The 19,187-nt window shown below is 38.5% G+C and overlaps 1 protein-coding gene across 3 annotated transcripts in view; it reads right to left on the bottom strand.

Annotated features, from left to right (window-relative positions):
- The window catches only part of LOC150076497 (uncharacterized), a 256,085-nt gene that overhangs the window by 81,395 nt on the left and 155,503 nt on the right, over nucleotides 1-19,187 (bottom strand). For all 3 annotated transcript variants that reach the window (XM_090387827.1, XM_090387828.1, XM_090387829.1), the window contains one exon: nucleotides 4,972-5,116. In XM_090387827.1, the coding sequence (XP_090243953.1) occupies nucleotides 4,972-5,116 (145 nt within the window). The remainder of the gene's footprint in view (nucleotides 1-4,971; nucleotides 5,117-19,187) is intronic.

The raw sequence follows: 19,187 nt of genomic DNA, 5'->3' as shown, positions 1-19,187 counted from the left end.
ATCAAGTTCTTTGCCTATTCAATAAATATTTTTGAGCCATGGCATCTCCTTGACTCTGCATCCTCATGAAGTAGACTGCTGGAAAATGACTTCGTTGTTCTCATTTTCAGTTTGCCTGTTTTGGTGGACAAAAACTGAAAATTTCCAGGGGGAGGGCGACCTTGCTATCTATTGGGATCAACTAACTCAGCCACAGAGTGAAAAAAGCCAATAAAAGTTTCTTGTGTCATTGACAAGATTCAAACCCAGATTTTTTCCGCCCAGTGCGGGAAGGACAGTGACAATGCCACTGTGCTATTCATACAGATTTATCTCTCAATTTATTATGAGTTAAAAAGATTGCTCTACAGTCACTTGCCTGCAAGCATTTACCCAGAAGGTTTTCAGGGTTAAAAACACCAAACAGACTATGTATGGCATCTTTCTTATCTCACAGCAGTATCTGATGCAGTACAAACTCAGCATCTGCTGCAGTTTTTCAACTGCTACTATGGAATTCATGGAATGTTCATAATTTTCTTAAACAGCTTCTATCATTAGGACACTTACACTTCACAGCAAGAAGAAGAAGAACTCATTATTGTGTATGTAAAACACATCACCATATGCAACATCCTTCAAATTTATAAACCAGGGATTTAGAGAAAAGATGATCAAATAACACGATGAATAACAATGATAAAGCTAAAGTAATAAAAGATTTAAATATAAAGACGGTTACAGACAACTAAATGTGGAATACCACATTAGCACTATTTTTCACAGCTATTTTTGTTCTATTTTCAAAGACATCCCTGGTTTAGTTCATATGCCACTGATATATATTTCCTTTGTGTCTTCGCTGTGTCTGGAAACACCTTGAACACTTCTGAACTTAATCAGTAAATTCTACAGCCTCATCATCAAACCCAAGAAAAAAAAAATATTATCATATCAATGCATTGATATGTTATAAATATAATATTATATATTACATTTATATATTATATAAATATATTATCTCTTTCTAGCTCATAAAATTGCCATCAATAATGAGGCTTACCCCATTCCAATCACTCAAGGCCCAGTTTCAATTCTCGCGTGACAATTGTAGGCGCTGTCGCCAGTGGACCATGGTTACCATGGGCACTCAGAGCGGCCTGCGGCTACGCAGCCCCATTTTCAGCAGGATTTGATGTACTGTGTGTTGTGACACATTACGTTGCGCCACAGTCAACCTTCTGTTGCCACGTATCATCCGGGAGAGCCTTCGCTCACCTTGAGCATCGATGAGCCGTGGTCGTCCAACACCTTGCCAGCAGTTTGTGGGATTCCTCTCCTCGGACCACTTTCAGTAGGTACTAACCACGGCTGAAAGTGGGCACCCCACCAGCCATGCCGTTTCAGATATGCTCTGACCCAGTTGTCTGGCCATTAAAATTTGGCCTTTGTCGAACTCGCTTAAGTCCGTTGCCTTTCCCATCTGAAGAACAAGAGTAACACTAATTAATGGACTCAATATCAGGTGTTTTTTATACCGTGTTCCGACCTGCGCACGTGCTGTAGTTCACCTGCAGCTGCTTCGACTTGCATAACAACTTGCTGGTCATAATGTTTTGGCTCATCAGTGTATAACATCAGCCAAAAAAAGAAAAAAAACCTAATTCCACCCATCCACTCCCTCCAAATGTGTTTGTCTAGGTTGACCTTGAATCTATTTAAGCTATTGACTTCTATACAATGATATGGAAATTTGTTCCAGCAATCAACCTCCTGCTGGCTAAAGAAAATCTTCTGCACACCTAAGCTATCAACTTCTATAATGACAGATGGAAGTTTGTTCCAGCAATCAACCACTAAAGGCAAACTTCCACACATATTTCTTATCTTTACTCATCAAAAGCACTCAGAGCATTTTGGAATCTAAAAGAATGTTTTTGTTAATTACATAACAAGATCATTATAATGAATACATTAATGTCTATCTGTTATCTGATACGTCTTTGTTATTTGGTCTGTGGCCCATATTTCTTCCTTCAAGTAAAATGTAGAGTACTGAATACTAGATTCTGAAAATGTAGGGTGTCCAATCTACATGCCATGTGTGGCCCACTCCACATTATGCAACCTGCAGACATTGTAGGCAGCCTTCCAGTATTATGCATCCCCTGAATTTAAAAATAGCATGTCACAAAATATAGTTTCACACTGATTTCTGAAAATATTAGTTTTTAATAATATTTGATTTTTTATATTGTTTGCTCATGTTTTATATATATCTTCCTTAGAATTTAGCAATATTATTATAACCATATAATATAAATGTTATTATGTAATAATTGGATATTAGTATTCGTATTGATTTATTAAATGTAAAACAAAATATTGTGAATACAAATGCAGATAACAAAAATTAAATTCTATTTAAAAAACTGTATAATAATTAGTGTTAAGGAACTGATCTTATGGCCTGCAACCTGCTTGCGACAGTAATCGATGCAATCTATACAACCTTCAGCACTTTATCTTTTTTGGTCCTCAGCCAAAAAAGGCTGGATGTCCCCTGGGCTGTCCAGCCTTTTTTAAAGGGGTGTACGTTCCACCCCTGTAAAAACTGTCTCTCCTGTTAACAAGCACAGACCAGGCTGAGAAAAATTCTACCCCTTGAGCCTTCCACAATCTCTCCAGAATCGAAATGATCGACAAGGCTCTCATCATATACTCCCTCCTATCATGTCTGGGCAGAATTGCAGACGCTTTCGAATTAAACCCGAACTCACAGTTTTTTTTTTTTTTTTTTTTTTTTCAACATTAACCTGTACTTTTTAAGTAATTCCGCCAGTCTCCTACTCTTAATATCATTAGTGCCAATGTGTACAACAATATCACCTATTGTGTCCTTAAAAGATGATATCTGCTCTACAACGTCATCAACCTTTGCCTCTGGCAGACATATCCTGGTCCTATTCCACCTATCCTTTTTGCACAATATGTTCCCAGTTTCCCTGACAACAGAGTCACAGACAACTACTAGTTCCTGTGGGACTAGCGCATTCTGCCTTCGGGGTTGCTGCTGTGTTGCATGATGTTCAAGTGCAAGCTCTGCGTTGATGTGGGCAATTGAGAGCCTGATGGGCCCATTAATTTAAATCCTTCTAGGGCATCCACTCTCTCCTTCAAGCTCTCATATAGGCCCATAATAACACTGAGTTGGCACCTGATTTCCTTACATCATGTACACACAAAGACATTCTCCTTGGCAATATCATGTCCCGTTCCCAATTGTCCACAAACATCACACAAGCAGTACCTTTCAAAAGGCTGTGATTCAGAGGACAACCCCCCCCCCTCAGTTCTCCCCTGAGCCACAGCATTCCCATTAGCTTGAACCTTTGACTTTGCTGTTGAGTCATGATTTCGATTCAATTTCAAATAAAATTTCAACTTCAATACAAAAATACAACCCTACACTTATATCCAAATGCAGTTATAAAACTATATATATATATATATATACTGTATATATTTCAGTATCGAGTATTATCTCCGAGTTACGTTATATGTATTAATTCATAATGTTACGTTTGTAAAATCTAAGTCGTTATATGTATTTAGTTGACAATGAAATTTAATAAGATTAATAAATTTTACTGATTAACTGATTATACTATACTATACTAAGCTAACAGATTTCTAATACAGTGCTACGTGTTTTGCTAACTAGTTTTATGTTAAACCTTACGCTATCTAGTTCAGGATATACGTTGTATTGTATAACAATGGTGGCAAGTTATGAATGGTAAATCTACGGACACTAAGTAAACTTTTGAAATCGCGCTATCTAAATTCAGAATAAACCAAGGAGCTTGACTAGGTATATAAGCTAATTATAGAAAATAATTTAATATAACAATTAAGTCAAAATGGCTAAATATAATTAAAAACTTAGCATTCGCTGGAGCTGCAAAAACTTGTCCAACATGTGGATTGGATACCCTTACCGATACTAAGTAATAACCTAAAAAATCTCTGTGTAAGTTCAAATTAAACTAAGTATCGAATTTAGGAAAATTCGCATGATACAAGATGTGTGAAGATCATAAAATAGGGGCTGTGTAAATGCTTTGCCCAATAAGTGATAACACTTTGCAAATTATTATTAGAGAGAACTTAAGAGTACCGAATAATTTTGTCATTAAGTTTTAGTACGAGCTTATGTTATTTACAGTAATTGCCTCTTAATCCATATAGTTTAAAGATATGAGTTTAAAATGAAGGTTAAGTTAAAAATGCCCAAGGAAAAAGGAGTGCAATTCTCTTTACTTAGTTTGTCATATATGATTTAAACTGTAATACAAAGTGAGTAACTAATGAAGAATGCAATGCAAATTATTTATAGGGAGAACTCAGTTTGTATTACAGTTTTAATACAAACTATACAAACATTTTAATACAAAATAAGAGAAGTGCACTCCTTTTTCCTTGAGGCATTTTAACTTAGCCTTCACTTTTATATTCCATGTCTTCGAACTATATGGATAAGAGGCGAGTACTATAAAAAACATACAGTAGAGGGAGTGAATTCCTCCTGCTGCTGTTTTAAAATATCTGTTGTCCATCTGTAACACTTTCACTGTGGTATTTGTAGAGTTTTTTAAATCCCATTTCACTGTTTTCACTGAATAAGTATATTTTTTAAATAACATAAGCTAGATAAAAAAGTTAATAACTGCCTGAGTAACAACAGATTGCTTACTCAAGAAAGAATGCAATGTAATACACACCTGGAGGGATATCTATAAAAACAGAAACAACTCTTTCAATAGGATCCTGAGACTAGTAATTTAAAAACTGGTAGAATAGTATATCTTACAGTAAAATCATAAAAAATGCCTAATTGTGATACATCTACTGGGTTCACATATGAAATATGTATACATTGGGGTTAATGTATCAAAAAAATACTTTCTGTACTCTTAAACATGTACTTACCTGCTCTGGGAATGTTCACTGAAATCATAAGGTGGTGAAGGAGAAAAAGCTCCATCACTACCACTATCTTCATCAAGTGTAAACCGAGAGGGAGGATGCTTCAGAATTTGACCTTCACTAGTCTTCTTAAACATGATCTGGCCATCTATAAAGAATAAAAATGAAAAACAATTTCGTAAAACATATTTTTTTAATATATATATATTATATCTAATCTAAAATACTTTCTTAATTAAAAATATCAACCAAATATTTCAAAATCCTAATCAGAACTTTCAAAATAAATCTACTATTACATAAATAATCACTACTGAGAATTCAAAATACTGTTTTTGTCAAAGGAAATTCCATGATATAAGAGCTACTAATGCAAAGATGTGTCTATCAGGATTATAATTTCTGTATCCCTTTTAATTAATGCGATATGTATTTTCCCTTCAACTTTTGGATTGTCTCAGACTGCCTTAGTGTTCATTGAATGGATAAAAGGGGATGCAAAGCAGCTGCACAATTCCTTTTGGCTCTGATGGCAAACACAGCATGCTTTTGACATCAGTCATAACAGGATATCTTTGGAATAAAGCCTCACGCTTTGTTTTGAGCCAGTTTTGCTGCTGAGCATTTTGCATTCCCACATGGTACTGGAAATGGTGGAAACTGGGTAGTTTAAGAATGCAGCTATATCCACAATATTTTCTGTAAAGTATATCATCAGTGCATCATTAATAGCTTTGACTGACTGTAGTGGTGTTAAACTCTTGCAAGACAAGACAAACCTTCCAGTCAGCCTAATAAACCTTCTACTAGGAAAACCTAAAAGGATAACGTGGTTCCCCACTAAGAAGGAAGGTGTCACTTCCAAATGGATTCCCCTCTGCCATTCAATTAAGGTGAAGGGAAATGAAAAAGGCAGCATGTAGAAAGATCAGTAACAAAGAATGTACAAGCAAGCAAGTGTAAGAATGGTTAGTTCCCATATTTAAAATGGAGAGTCATTGTCAGTGTGCTTTATGACATATTCCCTTCCATTAATGTTGGTACTACTCCACAAGTAATATATCCAATGAAATCCCCAAGAAGACAGGAAAAAGAAATTACATAACAAGATCAAGAGGATTCCGGTTCCAGGAATTTTGAAAAATCACAAGTACTCCAACAATTTGCTCATAGGTATGCTTTCCATCAAAAATGAAATTATTGAGAATGAATAGATTAATACAGTTGTTCCAAATATCTTCACTGATGTTTCTTTATACTTGGCAGATATGGTTTGCCAACTGTTTTTTGTAATTGGTTATCGAGTTTTCTCTCCGATCGCTCACTGAGGGTGATGGAAGATGGATCTCTGTCTTCTAACTTCTCCATTAATGCTATTGTCCCCTAAGGTTCAGTTCTTTCCCTCCACTCTTTTCCTCTTGTATATTAATGACCTCCTTCCATTGACTGGAAACCTATCCATAGTTTTGCTGATGACAACACATTGCATTGCACTTTCCAGTTTGAGAAACCTCGCCCTGCTCAATCAGCTTCAACTTCTCGAATATCCACTACCAATTCCTTAAATGCCGATCTCCAGGTAATTCTCCAGTGGGGCAAAGACAACTTAGTTGATTTCAATACTTCTAAAACTAAGTCTTGTCTTATATCTCACAAAAAGGATTCTTCTGCTCCTATGCTTATCTCTGGTGACACTACGATTTCTAGACAAGATGATATATCTCTTTTGGGGATTACCGTGACTTCTAATCACTCTTGGCACAAGCACATTACAAATATTGCTTCCTTTGCATCTAAAAAACTTGGTTTTCTCTTTTGCTCTCAGTGTTACTTTTCTTCCAAACAGCTGTTCACTCTGTATAAATCGCAAATCTGCCCTACCATGGAATATTGTTCCCACATCTGGGGCGGTGCCCCAAAAACCTCTCTCAGGCTTCTAGATTCCGTTCAGAAGAGGGCAGTTAGGTTAATTAATGACTCATCTCTAATACAGTCTCTCTACTCTCTGTCTCATAGATGTACTGCTTCTGCTGCAAGCCTTTTCTACAGATACTTCCATGGGCACTGTTCTTCTCAATTGGCGTCTATAATTCCTGCTCTCTCTTTCAAAACAGTGCGAACTAGTCTGACCACCAGCCAATGTCCATTTACTGTCCAATTTCAAACTCACAGAACCAACTTGTCATCTTTCTCTTTTATTCATTCAACTGCCATTTTCTAAAACAACCTTCCTTCATATGCATTTCCTGAAAATTACAGTCTACAGAGGTTCAAGTCTAATGTCAATAAATATCTTCTTTCATCTTCTCAACCTCCAACCCAAGCACGGTACTAAGTTTGTTGTTGTTTGTTATTTGGTTTTTAGGAGCATTAGCAACCAAGGCCATATTGCTCCGGGGATATGCGGTGGTCATTCCCTGAGCTTTCTGCATCCTCCGTATTTGGTGGTCACGGGCTTGAACCCCGGTCTAATCAAGAAGCGTATGCTACGCACTGCTGCTTCAGCTCACCTGGCTACAGAGGCGCCATGGTACTAAGTACTATAGGTTCTAATACCTCTCGTGTTTGGGATTTTCATAAAAAAAAAAAAAAAATTGTGATACAGTAGATTAAGTACATATTTAAGCATATTGTGAAAAAGATTAGTGAAATCCCTATGTTTCAATGCTGTAGATATTAAGAGTTGATTTAAAGTTGGTGCAAGTGATTCTACTGTCAGGGAGATGGGGAATATACTATGCAAGAAGGATAGGTGGAACAGGACCAGGGTATGTCTGCCAGGGGCAAAGGTTTATGACGTTTTAGAGCAGATATCATCCTTTAAGGGCACAAAAGGTGATATTGTTGTACACGTTGGACCTAATGACATTAAGAGCAAGAGATCTGCAGATTTACTCAACAAAAGTATAGGTCAATGCGGAAAAAAAGTCGCGAGTTAGGGTTGAATGTGAAAGTGTCTACAATTCTGCCCACACACGATAGGAGGAAGTATATGATGACAGCTTTGTCAATCAATTTGGCCCTGGAAAGACTGTGCAAGGCTCAAGGAGTAGAATTTTTTTCAGCCTGGTCTGTGCTTGATGACAGGAGAGACTGCTTCTACAGGGATGGGGTACATTTAAATAGAAAGGGTGCAAGAATATTTGCTGATGCTATTGAGGCAGTGTTAGGCAGGTCGGAAAACTGCTAGCTTGGGAGGGGGGTATACACAGACTAAAAGGCTAACAGTGTATCTCAGGCAGAGGCAAAAGTGATTCTTGCACTGCTTCTATTAGAATAAGCAGCAGCAGCAGCATGGAAAGCAAGGCAATGGAGATTTCCATTCTCTTCTTTTTTTTTTTTTTCCTTCCTTAGAATTTCCATTCTAAGGTAACAAAGAGTAGAAACAGGTGTATTTATACTTGCATGTACAATCTGATGAGCTGGAAGTGCTAGTCAAGACATCAAAGGCAGATACTGTTGAGATATCAGGACATATTGTCACACATATTAAAGCAGTGCAGAATTGGAATTTGGGGAGTACAATGTGTACAGAAAGGTTAGGATGGTTTATGCTGTTAGTTAAGAAACACAAAATCGAAAGAAGTGCATCCAACTGATGTTGGTGGACAATGCAATGTTGAGTCTGTTTGCTGTGACATAATTGAAAGGAAAAATGAGAGAGGAGGTGTGTGTTATAGACCTAATCAATCTGATGAGTATAATGAGCAACTTTACAGACAGGAACTTGTGGTTTGGTCACTCGAACACTAGCAAGGCTTTAGTGTATTTATTTGATGATTGTTTTCTAAGCGGCATGTTCGAGAGGAAACTAGAAGGAGTAATACTCTTGATCTTCTTCATGCAATAATAATCTGCAGATAAAGGAACCACTGGTGGCAGTGATCACAGTGTATTGAAGTGGGCTTTACTCAAAGAGGTAATTACCACTAGGGGTAAAGGATACGGCATTTGCTTTCATAAAGGTGACTACAGGAGTCTCACACAGTTTTTAAATTCTGTACAGTGGGATCAACTGATGATGTTACCAACATTGAATTCTAAATGGGAAGCCTTCAGGGACTTAATTTTGGAGGCTACTAGGCTTTTCATTCCAACTAAGAAATACTGTTCAAGGTTCAAGCCTAAATGGATGTCAGATGAATTAATGAGGCTCACGGCAGAGAAGATAAATGTATGGGATGCATATAAATTATCAGATGACACAGAAGCCTATGGCAGATATAAGCCTGTCTGTAACCAAGTCACAAAGGAGGTTAGGCAGGTAAAGGCAGATTACGTGAAATCCTTGGCAAAGGATGCAAAGAAAAACAGCAAAGAGTTCTTTACTTATGTAAACTCTAGAAGGAAAGGGATGAATAAGATTGGACCACTTAACATAGATGAACTATTGATGATCATGCTCAGGTAGCTGATAAACCTGATTTAGTATTTTAAATCTACATTCACTCATGAGGGGGAATAATGCCAGAAGTTTATCAAACTCTAACAGGGAGCTAAGTGATTCTGTAATAACTGAGAGCAAAGTGGATTAGAAATTGTTGAAGTTAAATATAAGGAAGGCACCTGGGGTGGATGGGATCTGTCCAGTTATATTAAAGGAGGCAGTAAAGGAAGTAAGCAAACCCTTGGCCATAATTATGAGAGCTTCCTTGGACTCAGGGTAGGTGCCCTTGGACTCAGGGTAGGTGCCCATGGACTGGAGGTGCGCAAATGTATCACCAATTCATAAAGGGGGTTCAAAAGGTGACACAAGTAACTATAGACCTGTTAGTTTAACTTGTATTCCGGGAAAAATAATGGAATCACTGGTTAAAGAAGCCATGCAGGATCATCTAGACAAGACTGCAGTAATAGTTAAGACATAGCATGGGTTTGTTAAAGCGAAGTCTTGTCTGACCAATTTGATTAGATACTATGATGTGGTCACAAAGGAACTGAATGTCAAAAATAATTTTGATATCATATACTTGGATTTCAGGAAAGCTTTTGATACTGTTGCACATGGAAGACTGCTATACAAATTGGAGAGATATGGCATTAAGGGTAAGCTGCTACAATGGATAAATGGATGGTTAAGTGGGAGACGACAGAGAGTGGTAATCAATGGACACTGCTCTTCATGGACAAATGGTATTAGTGGAGTTCCCCAGGGTTCGGTGTTGGGCCCATTGCTGTTTTGTATATTTATCAATGATATTGATGAAGGTATATCAGGTTTAATGTACAAGTTTACAGATGATACAAAATTTTTCAGGGTTGTTAACGACAGTAAAGACAGTATGCTACTCCAACTGGTTCTAGATAAGTTGGGCAAATGGGCTGAGAAGTGGCAACTGAAGTTGAACATTGACAAATGCAAAGTACTGCATATGGGTAGCAATAACTGAAGAGAAACATACCAACTGTGTGGTACTACACTTAGGGAAGTGGAAAGTGAAAAAGATCTGGGGGTAACTGTGCAGTCGAATATGAAGTTCGCCGAGCAGTGCAGACTGGTTGCCAGGGCAGGTCATGGAGTCTTGTCAATGATATATAGGAATTTTGCTAGCAGGGACAGGGAGGTGATTATCCCGTTATACAAAGCAATGGTCAGCCCACACCTAGAGTACTGTGTACAGGTCTGGAGGCCTTATTTTAGGAATGATGTAGAGTTGCTAGAACAAGTACAAAGAAGGGCAACAAGATTGATGAGAGGAACAAAGGGGTGCTCTTACCAAGAAAGAGCTTAAGTTCTGCAAATTGTAGCACCTGGAGAGTAGACACCTGCGAGTTGACCTGAATGAAGCGTATAAGGCCTTGAACGGCTTAAGCAGGCTGAATGCTGATGGAATTCTTCCTCCTGCTTAGATTAAGAACCTGAGGGGGCTCAGATTCAAATTGAGGAAAGGCAGTTGCAGAATAGATGTGCAGAAATTTGCCTTTAGCCAGCAGATAGTTGATTGGTGGAACAGACTTCCATCTTTTGTTGTGGAAGTTGATAGCCTAAATAAATTTAAGGCTAAGCTGGACAGGCATATGGAATGAATAGAAGGGTGAAAAGGGAGGGGGGGTTTGGCTGATGCTGCATAAGCTTGCTTTCTTGCATCGTATGCCTCTACTAATGCTAATAACAGTTTGGTTATTACCAATGATCCAAGCTGAGGAGGATTACTGGAAATGATGCTGATCAATTTAAAAAACTGTTTGCCAGGGAGGTAATAACCACTGTATTTAGCACTTGTGATGAATATAAAGCTGACAGGATGTTTACGAAACTTGGCAATCATATATAGAAAAGGGAATGTGGCATTATAGCTTTTGGAATTAAGTTTTCTACGAAGTGTTATAAACAACCCTAGGGACTCACATCTTGTGAGTATTGGCTTGGCACACCCAGAGTCTTGAGCTGCATATCATCATTCATCTCTTTCTTGGTGATTCCCTTCTACCTCTCTCTCTCTCTCTCTCTCTCTCTCTCTCTCTTGGGGTAATCCAGATTTTTTTTGGCTGGTGCAGCATAAGCCTCAGGCTTCCTTCCACCATATGGCAAATAATAATAATAATAATAATAATAATAAGGGATTTATTCTATTTTACTTTCTCAATCATATATATTCATGCAGCTATGATAATTTCATTTTCCATATCCCGATGTATTTTCCCTATTTAAATACTTCTATGTACAAATATTGTTCAAGGCTTAGGCCTAAATGGATGTCAGATGAACTAATGAGACATATGGCAGAGAAGAAAAATGCATGGGATACATATAAATTAATGGGTGACATGGAAGCCTATGATAGATATAAGCTGGTCTGTAACCAAGTCACAAAGGAGATTAGGCAGGCAAAGGCAGATTATGAGAAATCCTTGGCAAAGGATGCAGAGAAAAACAGAAAAGAGCTCTTTACCTATGTAAACTCTAGAAGGAAAGGGATGAATCAGATTGGTCCACTGGATATTGATGGTTCAACAGTTGAAGATCCTGCTCAGGTGGCTAACAAACTAAATGAGTGTTTTGCATCTACATTCACACATGAGGAGTTATTCAGAAGGGGAATGCCAGAGGTGAAGTAAACTCTGGCAGTGAGCTAGATGATTTTGTAATAACTGAGAGGAAAGTGGAGGAGAGACTGTTGAGGATAAACATAAAAAGCACCCGGGGTGGATGGGATCTATCCAGTTATATTAAAGGAGGCAGCAAAGGAAGTAAGCAAACCCTTAGCCATAATTATAAGAGCTTCTTTGGACTTAGGGGAGGTACCCATAGACTGGAGATGTGCAAATGTGACCCCAATTCACAAAGGAGGATCAAAGGCTCACACAAGTAATTATAGACCTGTGAGTTTAACTGCTGTTCCAGGAAAATTAATGGAGGCACTGGTTAAAGAAACACTGCAGGATCATCTAGACAAGACTTAAGTTATAGCTCGGACACAGCATGGTTTTGTTAAGGGAAAGCCTTGCCTGACCAATTTGATCGGATACTATGAGGCAGTCACAAAAGAACTGTATGCAGGGAATAACTTTGGTATTATATATTTGGATCTTAGAAAGGCTTTTGATACTGTTGCACATGGAAGACTGCTGCACAAATTGGAGCAGTGTGGCATTGGAGGCAAATTGCTGCTATGGATAAAGGGATAGTTGAGAGGGAGAAGATAGAGAGTGGTAATCAATGGACATTGCTCATCATGGATTAATGTTATTAGTGGAGTCCCTCAGGGTTCAGTGTTGAGTCCATTATTGCTTTCTGTATTTATAAATGATATTGATGATGGTATACCAAGCTTAATGTCCAAGTTTGCAGACAATACAAATGTTGGCAAGGTTGTTAAGGACACTATAGATGCTATGCTGCTGCAACAGGATCTGGAAAGGTTGAGAAGATGGGCTGAGAGGTGGCAAATCAAGTTTAACATTGACAAATGTAAAGTACTACATATGGGAAACAGTAACCCCAGAGCAACGTATCAACTCTGTGGTATTACACTGACAGTGGTAGAAAATGAAAAGGACCTGGGGGTAACTGTGCAGACAGATATGAAGTTCTCTGAGCAGTGCCGAAGGGCTGTAAGAATAGCTCATGGTGTCTTGTCAATGAATTTTTCTAGCAGGGACAAGGAGATGATTATTCCCTTGTATAAGGCAATGGTCAGGTAGCACCTTGAGTACTGTATACAGGTCTGGAGGTCTCATTTCAAGAAGGATGTAGAGCTGCTGGAACGAGTCCAGAGAAGAGCAACAAGATTAGTGAATGGAACAAAGGGTTGCTCTTACGAAGAAAGGCTTAAATTTTGCAAATTACAGTGTCTGAAGACTAGGCACCGGCGAGGTGATCTGATAGAGATGTATAAAGCCATTGAATGGTTTGAGCATGCTCAATGCTGACGGGGTTCTTCCTCTTGCTCAGAATAATCACCTGAGAGGGCATAAATTCAAATTGAGGAAAGACAGTTGTAGGATAGATGTGCGGAAATTTGCCTTTAGCCAGCGGGTGTTGATTGTTGGAACAGACTTCCATCCCTTGTTGTGGAAGTTGATAGCCTAAATAAATTTAAAGCTCAGCTGGAGCAGTATTTCAAACGAATGGAGGGGCGAAATGGGAGTGTTTTTTTTTTTTTTTGGCTGATACTGCATAAGCTTTCTTTCTTGCATTATATGCCTATACTAATGCTAATGTCCCCCATATCTTTTAGTTTATTATAACTTTGTCATATTTGCTTTACTCTCATCTTTCTATCAGTTTTACAGCTTCCTTTCATTATTTTTATCTATTTCAACTAATGCTCACAGGAAGGCCGCCATAGCCGAGTGGTCAGGTGCATGGGTACATAAGTACTCGTGCCTTGAGTGACCTGGGTTGAAGCCCATGACTGCTGAATACGGTGCTGTTTCTTGTATTCTCTGTACCTTATGAACTCCTCTGAGTGTGTGGTCGTCCAGGAGTATAATCAGAAAATTTATTTAAATTTATCTAGAAAAGTTGGGAAGATGGGCTGAGAGGTGGCAACTGAAGTTTAACATTGACAAATGCAAAAGTACTGCATATGGGTAGCAGTAACCTCAGAGTAACGTACCAACTGTGCAATACTACACTCAGCGTTGTGGAGAATGAAAAAGACCTGGGGAGAATTGTGCAGTCAGATATGAAGTTTTCTGACCAATGCCGACAGGCAGCCAGAGCAGCTCATGGGGGTCTTGTCAATGATGTACAGGAATTTTATTAGCAAGGATAAGGAGGTGATTATCCTTTGAATAAAGGCAATGGTCAGGCCACATCTTGACCCTTGAGTACTGCATGCAGGTCTGGAGGCCTCATTTTTAGGAAGGATGTAAAGCTGCTGGAATGAATACAAAGAAGGGAAATGAGATTGGCGAGGGGAACAAAGGGTTGCCTTACCAAGAAAGGCTTAATTTCTGCAAACTGCAGTATCTGGAGACTAAGCACATGCAAGATGATCTGATTGAGGTGTATAAGGCCTTGAATAGTTTGAGCAAGCTCAATGCTGATGAGATTCTTCCTCTTGCTCAGGTTTCACACCTGAGGGGGCATAAATTCAAATTGAGGAACGACAGTTCCTCAATTTAAATTATTTATCTTTTTGCTTTCTATACTTCGTTTTCCATCCACTGAGCTCTTAGTGTAACACGGGGGCAATGCGTATGCTATTGTGCACGGACTAATGTTATTAGTGGAGTCCCCAAAGGATTGCTGTTTGGCCAATTGTTATTTTCTATATTTATCAATGATATTGATGAAGGTATGTCAGGTAATTAGCATTAGTAGAGGCATAAGATGCAGGAAAGCAAGCTTATAAAGCAACAGCAAAAAAAAAAAAAAAAAAAAATCCCTTCCATTTCACTGATTCATTCATTACAAGTGTTTGTCTAGTTCTGCCTTGAATTTATTTAAGCCATCAACTTCCACACCAACAGATGGAAGTTTGTTCTGATATTCAACTACCCACTGGCTAAAGGCAAACTTCTGCACTCTACAACTGTCTTTCCTCAGTTTGAATCTATGCCTCCTCAGGTATGTAATTTGAGCAAGAGGAAAAATCCCATCAGCATGGGCCTGTTCAATCCATTTAAGGGCCTTATACACCTCAATCAGATTGCCTCGCAGGTGCCCAGTCTCCAGAACCTATGTGAGACATAGGTTTTTCACCTTTGTTACCTTTCATCCATCCCTAAACTTCTCTTTCCCTCTATTCTAAATGCTCTTTACATTTCCATCTGTCAATCCTTTCTTTCACTTAATTATTCTAACTTTGCTTATATACTTTTGTATCCTTTGTTGTTGCCTCGTGCACTTAGGTACGTTTGCCATATAACTTTTATACTATAACTAAATACTTACATTCCCACTGTTTCCATATAATATTGTGCTACTTCAAACTTAAAAATCGAAACTATATATATTATAATAAAATGAGCACTTGTGTGAGACCTGTATTACCCTATGCATAGAAAAAAAATAAAAATAAAAAATATAAGGAAAAAAATTGAAATAAGTTCAAAAACCACAAACAGTCATATATACTAGTAGAAATTTCATGTTGAAGCAACTATAAGGAACGTGTCAGGGTTATGAAAAGCTAAAGGACACAAACGTTTAGGAGAGGTAGGTAACATCTAAAGGAATGTGAATCGCATAGGAACCCATAACCGGAAAAAGTCACGGGAAAGTAGTAGCAGAGGCACAAGAAGCAGAAATGACACAAGACAGTAATTAGTGGCAAACATTTATTTGACATAATATTAACAATGGAGTACGAGATGGGTGCATTTCATGATGTTACAACAGATGCTCAAAGGTTCCACCATGAGACATGATGCATGCGTGACACCGACGCAGCATGGATTGGCGGACACGGTCGAAAACACCTGGAGTTTTTTGGCAGTAGCAGCAGCACAGACGAGTCACGCGACACACAATCATTTCCGTCTCCACAGGCGATTCATACACGATAGATTTGAGGGCCCCTCACAGAAAGAAATCAAGGCTCGATAAATCAGGTGAGCGTGGGGGCCAGGCAATGGGTCCACTACGGCCAATCCATCGACGCCCAAAACGTCTGTTCAAATGGTCACAAACACACACACCTTCCATAATGCGCAGGCACACCGTCATGTTGAAACCAAATGTTGCATCTCACATTTGCTGGAACATTGTCAAGTAACCCTGGTAGAACTCGTTCAAGAAAGATCTAATATTTAGCGAAGTTCATGCGGGATGGTAACAGGTATGGACCGACTAAGCAGTCACCGACCATACCTGCCCATACATTTATTGCGAAGCGATGTTGTGCCGCATGGGGGCGCACATCCTGTGGGTTGTCGTGAGCCCACACATGAGCATTGTGCTGATTGAATAAGCCTTCCCGAGTGAAATAAGCCTCATCCATGAACAAAACATAGACTGGAAAATTTAAGTCTTGAACACTTTCTTGGAGAAATCACTGCGCAAAAGCCACACGTGCAGGATGATCTTGGGGGAGCAGTAATTGAACCCTTTGGAGATGAAAGGGGTGTAAGGAATCGTCATGCCAGACGACACGCTGAACATTGCAACGAGACACTCCTAAGGCAGAGGCAACGGCACGTGTGCTGGTAGTAGGATTATTCTGGACGACATTCAACACACTTTCTTCCATGGTGGAAGTTCGTGTCAAACGTGGTCTGCCCACACTACTCCTTTTACCTCTAAATGACCCATAATCGCACATATTTTGATGCACACATGCAAACAAACGGTGGTCCGGTACATGTCTGTCTGGGAAGCGTTCTCCATAAATTCGTTGAGTGGCTCATCCATTGCCTTCTACTAATCCATAGGCTAGGTGCATGTCTGCCAGCTCACAGTTCGTATATCGATGCATGCTCTTAGTGCGGCGACTACTGCTTGAATTAGTAAACCAGAAATTTTCCCTCTTGCAAACTGATGAACAGCGCCGTCTACTGACTTACAGTGATGTTTCCGGTTATGGGTTCCTATGTGATCCACATTCCTTTAGATGTTACCTACCTCCCCTAAACGTTTGTACCAATATTTTTGAGACACCCTGTATATTAATTCCAGGAGTATTGAAAATAAATTAAAGGAATTTGAGCTTTAATTAGGTCAATTATGCATATACAATAGGACTAATGAAGATATACTGCAATCTAGAGATAGAAGATGAAGAATTTAATTAAGCGAATACAGCATTTTTAGGAGGGAGATGGGTGGTCAGAGGGAAGGGGAAGTCGTGCTTCTTATGAAAAAGACTGACAAAAGACAGACAGTAATCAGAGTCATATCTGTTAACTGGAGAGACAACAATAAGCTTCTCAATACAAATTCATTATGGGAAATATTCAAGAGATTTATTCTGGAAGCTACCAATGTATTTGTTCCAGTGCAGAAGTTTCATGAAAGAAAAATGCCCAAGTGGATGACCAGAGAGGTTAAGCATTTAATTGAGCTAAAGAAAAAACACTAGATAGTTAGAGACTATTGAAAGATAGTGATTTATACCATTATTATAAAATGTACATGTAACAAAACCACTGATAAGGTAAAACAGCACGAGAAATCGCTAGCAAAGAGAGTTGAAAATGGAGATAAAGGGTTCTTTTCGTACATGAATACATATAAGTCCCTTGCTTGATCAGACTGGAAAAGTCAGAAAGCCCAGCAGAAGTAGCAAATGAGTTGAATAGGAACTTTGCAACAATCTTTACAGTCGAAAGGCCATTCGAACCACAAGAGAACAGTGAAAAGGAGTTAGACTACTGTGAGTTAAGTGACATATTCATCTCAGAGAAGAGTATATGAGGGGGAACTATTGAAGCTGAATGATGGTAAGACTACAAGAGTGGATGGCATACATCATGTTATACTAAAAAAGGCTACATATGAGTGCATCATCTCAATGAGAATTTAAACTGATACCCTGGACTGGAGAACAAGCAGAACCAGGCCATTTTGCTTCAAAATGACTGATAGTTTGCACAAATGATCTGAAAAATTTCAACTGAAGTTTATTACTTCTAAATATAAGTTTGTATCTAGGGAACAGAAATGAGAAGTTACTTACTGCGGGAGGAAGGGGTTAAAAGCAATCGAGGATGAAAAAAAAAAAAAAAGGGACTTAGGAGTTGCAATTCAGTTGGACATAAAATTTTCTATGCAGTGTAAACAAGCTGTTAGGAAAGCACATGGTGGCTTGTCCCTACTTGCTAATAGTAGGGAAAATGGCATATTGTACCTTTGTATAAAACGACGTTGAAACCACATTTAGAATCTGTGTTCAGGTCTGGAGGCCACATTGAAGAAAGACACAGAACTTCTAGAAATGGTTCAGAGAAGGGCAACTGGATTGATGATGGGTTCTAATCAATCAATGGAATGAACTGCCTGCAATGATGGTTGAGGTGGATAACCTGTTAAAGATCAAAGCGGAATTGGGCAGTTACTTTTTGGCTGAATCAGATGCTAGCGACCCCTGGTGTCGAACAAAAAATGGACCACAGGATTCAGTGTTTTCTGCTAGGCAGGTCAAGGCCCTATAAAGGTACTGGAAGACCAACCATAGAGAAAGAAACGGACAACATCAGAATAGAGAACAACAATGGAATGTTAATATCAAGCAAATCTACCAATTCATGGACATCAAAAGCAAAAGAAAAGTCCCCCAATTCTAATTGAACAGTGACTTTTTGACCAAAGGTGATGTATTATGTGAAAAAAAATTTTTTTTTTCAGTTATCAAACTTGAAGAAATGCAAAACAAAAAAATAATAATAATAAAATAAAATAAATCTGAAGTTTAAGAGAAAAATGAAGAAACAGAACAAGCTTCAATTGAAAAAGTGAGAATTTCAATAGGCTGAGATGCTTCAAACTATGATTGAAGTCAATATAGTTTGAAGTATCAATTGATACTTCAATTATAGTTTGAAGCCTTGCTTCAAACTATGATTGAAGCAAGGCCTGTTTTGATGGAGGAGCAATAAGATTTAAGAAGAAAAATCTTTGAAACAATGACTAAAACAGAAGGTTGAAATAAAATGCCTACCAAACTTGAAGCTTGTCTCAAAAAGCAAAAGGAAATCATAAAAGATGCCAAGGGAGTTAAAGACTGAGAAACCCAGGAAAAAATGAAGTACATAGCTTTTGGCTAAAAATTCTGATCAACTTACACCCAAGACTACCACAGCAGTTCAACACCATGCTGCAAATAGCTACC

This window comes from Mastigoproctus giganteus, chromosome 13 (genome assembly GCF_048544385.1).
Source record: "Mastigoproctus giganteus isolate SK-2022 chromosome 13, ASM4854438v1, whole genome shotgun sequence".
NCBI lineage: Eukaryota > Metazoa > Arthropoda > Arachnida > Uropygi > Thelyphonidae > Mastigoproctus > Mastigoproctus giganteus.
The sequence above is the reverse complement of the archived record's forward strand: the minus strand, read 5'-3'. Positions and strand labels throughout refer to the sequence as shown.